At 58.5% G+C, this 10,969-nt stretch overlaps 3 protein-coding genes across 5 annotated transcripts in view; 1 reads left to right on the top strand and 2 right to left on the bottom strand.

Annotated features, from left to right (window-relative positions):
• The first annotated feature begins 1,921 nt into the window (after nucleotides 1–1,921).
• On the top strand, nucleotides 1,922–2,843 carry Bglap (bone gamma-carboxyglutamate protein). The gene is made up of 4 exons (XM_006976380.4): nucleotides 1,922–2,022; nucleotides 2,153–2,185; nucleotides 2,317–2,386; nucleotides 2,579–2,843. The coding sequence occupies exons 1-4, from the start codon at nucleotides 1,959–1,961 to the stop codon at nucleotides 2,709–2,711; spliced, it is 300 nt and encodes a 99-aa protein (XP_006976442.1). The 5' UTR covers nucleotides 1,922–1,958; the 3' UTR covers nucleotides 2,712–2,843.
• Nucleotides 2,844–2,914: 71 nt separating this feature from the next.
• On the bottom strand, nucleotides 2,915–7,366 carry Paqr6 (progestin and adipoQ receptor family member 6). 3 transcript variants are annotated; one of them, XM_015995263.3, is made up of 8 exons: nucleotides 7,092–7,366; nucleotides 6,282–6,357; nucleotides 5,661–5,788; nucleotides 5,360–5,562; nucleotides 5,159–5,285; nucleotides 4,415–4,511; nucleotides 4,059–4,209; nucleotides 2,915–3,747 (listed from the first exon to the last, which is right to left on the bottom strand). In XM_015995263.3, the coding sequence occupies exons 1-8, from the start codon at nucleotides 7,109–7,111 to the stop codon at nucleotides 3,473–3,475; spliced, it is 1,077 nt and encodes a 358-aa protein (XP_015850749.1). In that variant the 5' UTR covers nucleotides 7,112–7,366; the 3' UTR covers nucleotides 2,915–3,472. The 3 variants fall into 3 exon arrangements, with proteins under 3 accessions (XP_015850749.1, XP_006976444.2, XP_042135236.1); XM_006976382.4 differs by lacking the exon at nucleotides 7,092–7,366 and adding an exon at nucleotides 6,802–6,928; XM_042279302.2 differs by lacking the exon at nucleotides 7,092–7,366 and adding an exon at nucleotides 6,802–6,928 and having other exon boundaries at nucleotides 5,360–5,430.
• A 2,305-nt stretch (nucleotides 7,367–9,671) lies between these two features.
• The window catches only part of Smg5 (SMG5 nonsense mediated mRNA decay factor), a 30,798-nt gene continuing 29,500 nt past the window's right edge, over nucleotides 9,672–10,969 (bottom strand). The window contains exon 22 of the mRNA XM_006976385.4: nucleotides 9,672–10,955. Coding sequence (XP_006976447.1) covers nucleotides 10,872–10,955 — 84 coding nt within the window. The 3' untranslated portion in view covers nucleotides 9,672–10,871. The remainder of the gene's footprint in view (nucleotides 10,956–10,969) is intronic.

Genomic DNA, 10,969 nt, shown 5'->3' with positions numbered 1-10,969 from the left:
TCCTCGCCAGGCGTCTGGGGTCAGGTCAGGACCACTTCTGGGCCCCGGAGCTCTGTCTGCAGTCAGGACATGGGTCTGAGGACTCTGGAAGACTGCAGCCTAGGGAGTGGGTTGTTTGGATCACCCCGTGTGGGATGGCAGCAGGACCCAGGACCACTGGGTCCCCGAGGTCAGGATGAGCTGTCACTGCGTAACCAGGGCTGCCCTGGGCTGCTCTTTGGGGCACAGAGAATGTGAGGAGGCCTCCAGCACAGCTGAACACTTAACCTTTTTCTCCCACCACTGGGAGGGCCAGTCTTCCCTAGGGTGGGCAGACAGTCTTCTCTCCTGCCCGAGAGCCTCCCCTTAACCCAAGGGCTGCTTGTGTAGATCTGTCTGAGGAACCCTGAGGACAGAAGACCCCACAGTGGTCTCTGCACTGCCCTCTCCCTGTAACAGCCTGGGCACTTCTGCCAGCCACTCTCCAGAAAGCTCCCGAGTTTATGCCTCTGGGTGCTCTGCTTCCTGCTTCAGCCCTCCAGTCATCCTGTGCTGTCACCTGTCACCATTCTGAATTCAAGCTGGTGGCCAGGTGACCAAAGACAGGCCAGGGACAGGTGTAGGGTGTAGCCGGTCTTTAACCCCAGCACTCTGGAGGCAGAGGTAGGCAGATCTCTGAGTTGGAGGTCATCCTGATCTACATCCGGAGACTATCTCAAAAAAACAAAAAGGTCCAACAGGTCACTTTCTCATTCTCCGCCCCACCCCCGCCCAAGCTGGGAAACAGTGGTGGCTCATGGGAGACAGGCCTTGGGCTAGGATGCTGTCCCTGTGAAGACAGTCTTTATCACCTGGCTCACGGGAGAGCAGGCCCTATCTGAGGTTGACACTACCCTGGCAGGATGGAGACCACAGGGTGAGGCCCCAGACTTGCATTCCACCCCTGTACACCTTGCAGGTCTGCCCACCAGGGTCAGCCTCCCTGGTCTGTGTTCCGCACTGCCAGAATGGAAGAGGCCGTCCTTACCTTTGTCAGCCTAGGTCTGAGCTTTGGGCCCTTGGCCCCATGCTACCTGGCCTAGTTAAGGTTACTAAGTACTGTGATGGGACACCATGGCCAAAGCAACTTGAGGAGGAAGGGGTTTATTTGGCTCACACTTCCACAGCACTGTTCATCGAAGGACATCAGGGCAGGAGTCTGGAGGCAGAGCTGATGCGGAGGCCATGGAGGGCTGAAGCTTACTGCTTTGCTCCATATGGCTTGCTCAGCCCACTTTCCTATAGAACCCAGGACCACCAGCCCAGGGATGGTACTACCCACCCTGGGCTGGGCCTTCCCCATCCATCACTAATTAAGAAAATGCCCTACAGCCAGATCTTACGGAGGCATCTTCTCAATTGAGGCTTCCTCGTCTCAAGTTGACATAAAACTAACCAGCACACTGTCCCGCCCTTTCCCCAGAGCTGAGCAGAGCTGCCCTGCAGCTGGGCAAATGAGGACATCACTGGTCACTCCTGCCCCGGGGTTTGGCTCCTGCCCTCGTGGCAGACACTGAAAATCACAGGCTGTGAGATCTGGAGCCCAGTTCGTCCCAACCCTATTTTAGACCGCTGCACCATCTCTAGGGTACTCATAGGGCCCAGCCAGTGCTCCAGCTGAGGCCCAGGAAGAGAACAGAGACCAGGGAGGTGGGGCACCCTGGGGGGAAGAGGCCTAGGGCAGTCTCAGTCTGGCAACCCCTGATTGTGGCCCACATCCACTCCCAGGGCCTTGCCCAGGCAGCTGCAGCCCTCAACCACAGCATCCTTTGGGTTTGACCTACTGAGCCAGGGCACATGACCCCCAATTAGTCCTGGCAGCATCCCCTGCCCCGCCTGCTCTCACGGGCACAGGCCGTGGATATAAATGGTGCTGGAGGCTGAAGTGCTCAGAGCAGTGAAGTCCCGTACAGCATCCTGGTGCAGAACTGGCAGACGCCATGAGGACCCTCTCTCTGCTCACTCTCCTGGCCCTGGCTGCATTCTGCCTCTCTGGCCCAGCAGGTGTGTGTCCTTGTCCATTTCTGTGGGAACCCGCACCCCTGAAGATCCCGGGATCTGCTCTGGGAAGGCACGAAGCACGGAGGGGCAGGGGTGGGGAAACAGAGCTAACTGTGCATTGTTTCCTTTACAGATGCAAAGCCCAGTGGCTCCGAGTCTGACAAAGGTACTGGTGGGCCGCCTGGAGCCTCAACCCTGCCCCCACCTGTCCCCTAGACCCCCAGCTCCCCCGCCTTCTGCCTGGCTGCCCCCCCCCCCAAACCCAGAGTCACCTGACCCTGGCCCTCTGCTCCACAGCCTTCGTGTCCAAGCAAGAGGGCAGTAAGGTAGTGAACAGACTCCGCCGCTACCTGGGCCATGGGCTTGGGTAAGTGGGAAGGAGTACCTGGACTTCATATCGGCAGGGAGGATGTGCTGGGGTGGTCTCTATGAACTGCAGAGGGCCGGCCCGACAGGGCAGACGGATCCTCCAAAGCCCAGGGCCCTGGAGCCTCTTGTACAGTAGGAAGGAGCTGTGTGTACCCCATGTTGGTTGACGGTGCCCTGTGGTGTTTCTCAGAGCCCCAGCCCCATACCCAGATCCTCTGGAGCCCAAGAGGGAGGTGTGCGAGCTCAACCCCAATTGTGATGAGCTAGCGGACCACATCGGCTTCCAGGACGCCTACAACCGCTTCTACGGTACCACTGCTTAGGGCACGTGTTGCCCTGGGCCACACGGCAGCCTCAGCCTCAGCCTGGCTACTCTCCAGGACTCGACTCTCCCTGTTCCCTCTCCCTGTCCTGGGTGGCACACAGCTGCTCCAAAATAAAGTCCAGAGGAGGAAGTAGGCTCGTGTCTGTCCATTGTGGTGGGGGGATAGGTGGGGGGGGAGGTGGGGGGAGGCTTCACACTCAATCCCAGAAAGCTACAGTCCAGTTTATTTGTTATACTGCTTTGTTACGGGTCACACTGGAGGTGTCGTCCTAACGTCCAGCCGCCCCCCTCCCTGCAGCGACCCTCACCATATCCATTATATCACCGGGGACACATCCAAACACATGAGCCACCAAAGGCCTGGTCACAGCGGTGAGCAAGACAGGCAGCTCGTGTGTGGACACACAGTTGCTGACAAGAGGCACCGTCAGGCCCTGGGGCAGGGCAGGTATGTGGGCCGGGTGGCTCACAGGCACTCAGGATGACCTGAGGTGAGCAGATGTCAGGGCAGAGGCCACACGAGGGGCCCCACACCTCCAGCTCTGCTCGGGCCTGGGCACCTGTCTCCACTTACTGGCCTTCACTACTTGCCTCTAGGGTCCTGTCCTTCCACCAGCCCCCCAGACTTCCTCTTCTCTTCAGCCACCCCGTTCAGACTGAGAACAGCCTCCGCCTTCTCAGGCCCCTCCCTGTCAGGGCTCCTCCCCAGCAATGAGGCCTGGCCTCTGCCTCCCTCCATGCCAGTCCCGGAGATGGGGCTCACTCTTGTTTAGCCTGGAGTCCCGCTTCTAGCGAGTTACCCTGCAGCAGGGGACAGGTTCCAGGGATCCGAAGCAGAGAGGCTGTGAAGGCAGCGATGATGAGCAGGTTCCCAAGCACTGCCAGGCTCAAGGTGGCCATGGTAGCCTCCAGACCAAGGGAGGGCTCTTGCATGGCCAGCCAGGCTCTGCGGGATCCCATATCCACCAGCACCGCCTCCAGCTGGAAATGGGTGCCCAGCACTGCACAGATATGGAACAGCTGGTGGCTGTGGCCTGAAGATGGGGGTGGACTGGTTAGGCACAGACCCGCCCCAGTTTTGAACAGATTCACCTGTAACCTGGGGTAGTCACCTGTCCACCGGGCCTGGGGAGAAATCAGACCCCTAAAGGTTCTGGAAGAGCGATTGGACTGAGTTGCATAAAGCCCTACATTCTGTGATTACTGGGGGCTGAGGGGCTGGGGTAGCCCTCTTGGCTTGATCACCCACCCTCAGGGGAGGATACCCCATGTTCCTGGCTCACTCTGCACTTGGAGAGCAGTCTCCCTGCTCTGCCAGGCCAGCCTGAGCCGGGCTTGTGCTCACCAATATAGTCGAAGCGCCCAGGTGCCAGGCGCTCCGGCAGACGGGCAGCGAAAAGGAAGCCGGTGAGCAGAGCACAGAGGAGGTGGTAGGCGTGGCTGGAGCTCAGGGCCTCCTGCCCACAGCTGTGGGCCCTGCCCCAACACAGCTGCAGCTGGTGAGAGAAAAGAGAGCCGCTGGAGAGCGTCCCTGGGACAAGGGACCCCGCTAAGGTCCGATGGGGGCAGGGGTGCTGAGGGGGTGGGCCCCAGGGTCCTGCGCCTGGAGAGTGGGCGGAGAGCTGAGGATAGAGGCTGAGGACCGCCATGAGGTCAAGACGGCAGGCAGGGCAGGGGCCGGGAGAGCCCTGGTGCCCTTACCCGGTAGAACAGCGGGAGGTTGTCGAACAGGAAGGGGTAGAGAAAGGCGGCTGTGCGCAGAGCCTTGCTGAACCTGGGCCGCTCTAGCTCTGGGAACCTGATGGGCAAGAGAAGCGGGTTGGTCTCCATCCCTGGGGGGTGGGGGGGAGTACAGGTCCAGGAGTTGTCTGGGTCAAAGGGGATGAAGGGCCTCAGTGGCGAAGAGAGCCTCCCTCAGGAAGCAGGTGTGTGGAGGCATGCCTGTAACCCCAGCACTGGGGGGTAGAGGCAGGAGGGTCAGCCGTATAGCTCAAGACCCTGTCTCAGAACAGGGTAGTGCAGCCTTAAGTCCCAGCACTTGGGAGGCAGAGACAGGGGGAATCTGAGTTTGAGAGTTCCAGGACAGCCAGGGCTACACGCAAGAACCCTGTCTAGGGGAGGGAGGAAAAAGGAGCAAGGAAAAAGAATAAATGAAAGAGGGGGGAGGGGAGAAAGGAACGGGCTGGTGAGATAACTCAGCAGGTATGGTAAACACACAAATAAAAAATCATAAAAGAGAAGGCCCTCGGGGCACAGGGTCTCCCCCCACGGCCACCCCGTGTAAATGCCACATCTGCTATGTGGCCATAGAGACAACTGCCTTTCCAGGACCGCACACTGGCCGACAGTAAGGCCTCCTGCTGGGTAAGGTACAGGGGTGGCTCAAGAGCCCCGCCTGCCTACCCTTTCCGACACTGGGGGGGGGGGGGGCGGTCCAGAACCCACCGCGAGTAGCAGGAGAGACCGGTGCACAGGAAGGAGTTGAACGCAGCGGCGGGCACGAAGAACCGGTGCAGGCGGCCGTGCAGCCAGGAGGCCGGCATGGAGTAGGCGGCGTAGGGGAAGGCGCAGCCTGCGGCGAGGTGCGAGCTGAGGCCTGCGGGCTCACCCTCTGCGCCCCACCATCACCCACTGCCCTCAGCTCACCCAGGCTGTAGAGGCTGAGCGCCCCGTAGTCCAGGAAGTAGCAGATGTGGCGCGCACGGGGCGACATGGAGCTGAAGGTGTGCGCGCAGCAGGACGCGAAGGGGTAGAGGCAGGCGGGCAGTAGGAAGACCAACAAGGGCAGGTGGTACGGCTCCGCGCGGAAGCCCGGGCTGCCCAACGCCAGCAGGCGCCACAGAAAGTACCTGTGCCGGGCACCTGCTCAGGCGCTGGGGCCGGAGTGCCTGGCCAGTCCCTGCCCGCCTGGCACCCCATCTGAACCTAAGGCAGAGCCTTCCCTCACCAGGTGGGCAGGAAGTGAGTCCAGATGTTGACCGTCTCATTGGTCATCTGGAAGGAGCTGAGGACACAGTCTAAGGCCGAGCTTGTGGGGTGTCGGTAGCCAGACAAGATGCTGTCTTCCCAAAACACCTGCGGGTGGTGGGGGAGCAAGCATGAAAAGTGTCTGGTAGCCTGATGCATGCCTTTAATCCCAGCACTCAGGAGGCAAAGTGATCTTTGTGAGTTCGAGGCCAGCCTGGTCTACAGAGTGAGTTCCAGGACAGCCAGGGCTACACAGAGAAACCCTGTCTCGAAAAATAGAAAAACAAAACAAAAAAAGATGCGCTGGAGATCACAGGGGTCCCAAGCCAAACTCAATTCCAACTCCTTTCTCACCACAGCGTTCCAAACCCACAGAACTCTACTGGGATCAGATAGGATGGGGGTACACACACTGGGTGTTCTGCAGAAGGGGACTCCGGATGGAGGGATATTTGGGGAAGGGTTGCAGGTTCTATACTGCAATAGAAAGATAAGAAAGTTAGCTTGCAGGAGGGACTTCCCTAATAGCTAACGAGAGAAAAAGCTCTGCCCCAATGAGTCCTTTGGGGAGAGACAAGGTTGATGGGTTGGGGCCCCTCACCCGGGGGACCTGGTGGACTCGAAGAAGTTGAGGCAGCTTGAGACTGAGCATGGTGGCCAGGTAACTCCACGTCGACCTGGAGACAGAACAGGGGCGGGTCAGGGATTGGCACCCATCCACAGGTTCCTACGACCAGGTTCAGGGTAAAGTCAGCCACTGAGCCCAAGCTGGGCTCCCACACGGGTGGCGGCAGCTGGTGCTGGCCACAACTCTTGCCCGTTCCCTCCTGGCCCTAGCCTGGGGCATCCAGTCCTGCAGGAGAGGTCCTCAGCGTCTGCGGGCGTGCTGTAAGGGCACCCAGCAGCGAGGCGGCCTCCTGCTAGAACCCCCGTTTGGTCCTCAACCAGAACCCTGACTTTAGGACCCCCCACCCACCCTCCGGCAGAGGACGGAGACCTCCACCGACAAAATTCGTGCCCTCGGGGAAACTGCTTAACTAAGCAGGGCAAGGAATTAGGGGTGCCCTTGAGGCCACTTGGGACCCCTGCCCCTCCTGGGTCCCGTGCCCCTCAGCCCAGACCTGTGCGCCGCGTCCGGGTGGCCTCGGCTCCGCCTGCCCCGCCCGCCTCTCGGTCGCCTCGCCCAGCACATTCCTCGGCACCGGCGGGGGCGGGGCTAATGAGTGGGCGGGGCCACTGACCCGGACCCGTAGGACCCTTCCTCCGGCCCTTGGCTAAAACTTTCCAGCAACTCCACCCTCTCTTCCTGCCGCCAGCCCCGCCCGTCCTGGAGTGAAGACTAGGGGGACTTCGCAGTGTTAGTCTCCTCTGAGTCCATGCTGAGGACCTTGCCCAGCTTGACAAGACAAACCTGGTCCCCAGGCCCCTCATCCCAGATGAAGAGGCGGTGTAGGAGAGCTGCCTGTCCTGACTGCAGCCCCGCTCCCCCGGGGAAGGGCTGAGACGATACTGGGAGGAGTCTATCAGCCCTCAGCAAAGGATCTGGGGATCTCTGCTGCAGAGCGGAATGTGAGGCCGGGCCGATGCTTCATCTCCATTTTCTCACATGTGAGCTGCGTTATCCCAGGCTGACTGGACTCCACAGGCAGTCTCTGGTTCCTGCCAGTCAGCCTGACACGGAGAAGAGTGGCTGGGGATATGGGCCAGGCCCGGCCGAATTGGAGACGGAGGGAAGCTGGGGAACAATCTTAGCCTTGTCTGCCAGTCCTGGAGTAGCACTGGGTGGCCCAGCCCCATTAGCAGGCAGCTCACTTGGCCTCCTGCACACCGCCAGCCCTTCAGCGTGTGTCTGGGCCCACTTCACTGTGCTGTCTTGACCAGGCTAGGGGCCCACGTGGGGATCTAATCTCTGACCAGGACACCTGGTCTAAGTTCCCCAGGATCTGAGGTTGCTAGGCAGGAGGCTCCAAAACCAACTTTAGCTGCATCTCAGAAGGCATCCCTGCTTTGCCCGTGGTGAATGTTGCCCCCCTGGGAAAGACACACCGATCTATCTCATTTACCCCGACACAATGTGGGAGCCCGTTCTCGGGTTCCTCGTGGCTTTACCCAGCAGGTCCGAATAGAGGATGATCAGGACCACGGGCCTGAGTGCAGGTGTCTGAGATGGTCTGCACTTGGCTGTGCTGGGGGGAGGTCTTTTGCTCCACCCCTTGGCGTCTCTGGGGCAGAGACAGTTGGGGCCTGTTGGAATAGGTTCCAGGCCCTCTCGAGGCTATCCTTTATTTTCTATCCGATTATCTCCACAATCTAAATCCTTCTAATATTTCCTGCTGCTTGCACTCAAGAACACTCTGGGGAGCTGTGGGGTTGGTGGGTAAATGTCCCACGAGTTGCCAATCCAGTGGCGCTAGGTATAAAGAACCTTAGCTTCAAGTCTCATGTCTTATTCCCCCTGGAGGGCACCAAACTAGGCCCAGGCAGATTTCTTCACACTGTTCTGTAAACCAGGAATGGTGATGCTTCCTGGGCTCTCTATCCCAGAACGGAAGGAACCACCCAAGTCTAAGGCCAGGTTGGTTGTACAGCAATTTAGAAGCCCTACCCGAGTTCCCTGGACTCTCTAAACCACAAGTGTTGATGATACAGTTCAGTGGTAGTGATGTTATAAAGGACTAATAGATTAGGAGATGTGAAGTCACATGAATGGAATTTAGGTAAAGGAGCACTACCTCCAAAGTACCCCATAAGTTAGAATCTAAGCAGGCCTGTTGAGGTAAGTGGGTGCCAGGATGTAAATGTTTACTCACTAAGAGGGACAAGCCATTAGGCTGTCTCATGACAAAGAGACAGTGGTTTATGGGCCACCTAAGGCAAACCTCTTACAAGGAAGCTTAGGGCAAGGAGGTCACAAGCATCACTAAATCCAGGGCTGCCAATAAGTCTTCTTTGCTGCATTAGGAAAAACACAATTCTGCCAGGTGGGCAAGACCCTGGGTAAACACTATACAAAAAAGAGAACACTGGCCGGGTTGGTGGTGGTACACGCCTTTTTTAATTTTTTCCCAGAGCTGAGGACCGAACCCAGGGCGTTGCACTTGCAAGCTCTACCACTGAGCTAAATTCCCAACCCCGGCACACGCCTTTAATCCTAGCACTTGGGAGGCAGAGGCATTCGGATCTCTGCGAGTTCGAGGCCAGCCAAGACTGTTACACAGAGAAACTCTGTCTTGAAAATAAAAAACAAAACACTGGCCAGGCATAGTGGCACACATCTTTAATCCCAGCACTTGGGAGGCAGAAGCAGGAGGATCTCTGAGTTCGAGGCCAGCCTGGGCTACAGAGAGTTCCTGTGTAGCCAGGGCTACGCAGAGAAAGCAAACCCTGTCTCAAAAAAACCAAACCAAACCACTTGTATGCTTAAAAAGTCATGGCAGTGTGTCCTGTCTTTGCTGTGTAAATCTACCTGCAGTCTCCTGTTCCTGTTTAAATTAAGTGCAACCTGGGGCTGGGACCTGAAAGAAACTTAAGGATGACAGTGTTTGTGGCATGTAAAGTATAAATATGTCAGTAAAATTCTCTGTTCAAGGTCCATTTTGTGTGAGCTTGAGTGTTTTGCTTAGATGAATCCACACCATGTGTGTGCCTGGTGCCTGTGGAAGCCTGAAGTGGATGACATCAGATCCCCTGGAACTGGGTTATGGATGGCTGTGAGCCACCATGGAGTGCTAGGACTTGAACTTGGGTCCTCTGCAAGAACAAGTGCTCTTAGCTACTAAGTCATCTCCCCAGCCCCATCAAGGCAGACTTTTATTTGGGCCTTAGTCTCAGTTGGCGAGGCGCTTAAGAGCCCTCCTTTTCAAAGTGTGCAGTGATCTCCCACCGAAAAGGCGTATCTCTAACAGTAGAGGACTTCCAAACACACCGGGTTCCACGCCTTCCCCATTCCCAACCCCCAGGAGCTCCTGCACAGAAGGCACAGCAGACAGGGTGGGCTTGGGGAGGGGTCTTTATTAAGTGATGCTTGAGTCTCAAGTCTGCCAGAATTGGAAATGGGATAACCCCAACCGTCCCCTGGTTTTCCCCGCCCCTGTCTTGGTGGAAGGCAGGAAGCCAGCTGCTCTAAGCACAGCCAGAGCTGCTAGGCCAGTTGGGGTCAGGAGGGGAGCAGAAAAGATCCCAGCCCCAGCTGTGCTAGGCTTCCAGGCTGAGGGGTGGAACTGGGGTCGCCATGGCCAGAGCCTCCCCACAGCTCTGTGTTCAGGACACCTGTCTGCCCCTGAGCTAGTCATGATCTCCACTCCTGTATCACTTGACACTCCAAAAGCCAGCCCATGCTCAGCCCACCAGGGCTCTAGTCCTGGGGATGGGCAAAGGAGGGTAGTTCAGGGCAGGGGCCCCGAGTAAGCAGCTTCCAGGGATCTTGCCTCTCTGCCACCCTCCCTCCAGCCCTCCCTGGATGGTGAGGGGGTGGCCTTGGCCCTCACTCCTTCCCTGGCACCCCTTACCCCAGCCCAGCAGCCAAGAGCACCAAGCACAGTGACTGGAACTGGTGGAGAAGGGATGACCACTGGCACATAGCCAGCCAGCCCACACCCTAAGTGGGCCTGGAAGCTGGGCAGCAGCAGAAAGGAAGTGGGGCCTTGGAGTGTGCAGCCCCTACTCTGTGGGGTAGGCCATTTCAGGCCCTGCTTCCCTAAGAGCCACCACAGCTGGCCCCAGAGCCGCCCTGTCCCCCATGGGAGACGAGGGAGAGGGTCCTGGAGGGTGGGCAGGGTCTGTGCCGACACTCAGTGTCTCCCAACTCTTCCCTGAGAGCCAGGGGCCCAAACTCGCAGCTCCACCCCCCTCTATCTTGGGTGAGGACAGGGCCCTTCTCAAAGTCCAGGAGCTGCTCCAGTGGAATGCAGGCCCGTGCCAGCCCCGCCCTGGGGACACAGGGCTAATGTGGAAGGGCCAGGGGTCCGCAAGCCACTCCTCCTCCAAGCCCTCCTCCCGTCCCCGATTCCGCCTCAGCAACAGCCCATCCTCCAGCTGGCTCCGGGCCTCCCTGCAGCCTCAGTGCAGCTGGCCCGCCTTCCCATGTGCCGCATGAGTCTGCGTGGGGGGTGACTACAGGTGGTGGTCCTGGTTGCCGGAGAGAACAGGAGAAATCTGGAGTCAGCCCCACTGCAGGGCCTGTGGACCAGTCTCAACCAATCTCCTTCCACTGCCTGTAGAAGTCCAGAACATTCTTGACATCCACACTGGCATGGGCAGCAGCTTGCAGGGCAGCCTGTGGAATGGTGG

The sequence above is a fragment of the Peromyscus maniculatus genome, chromosome 6, assembly GCF_049852395.1.
Source record: "Peromyscus maniculatus bairdii isolate BWxNUB_F1_BW_parent chromosome 6, HU_Pman_BW_mat_3.1, whole genome shotgun sequence".
Classification (NCBI taxonomy): Eukaryota; Metazoa; Chordata; class Mammalia; order Rodentia; family Cricetidae; genus Peromyscus; species Peromyscus maniculatus.
This window is presented reverse-complemented; position numbering and strand designations above follow the sequence as displayed.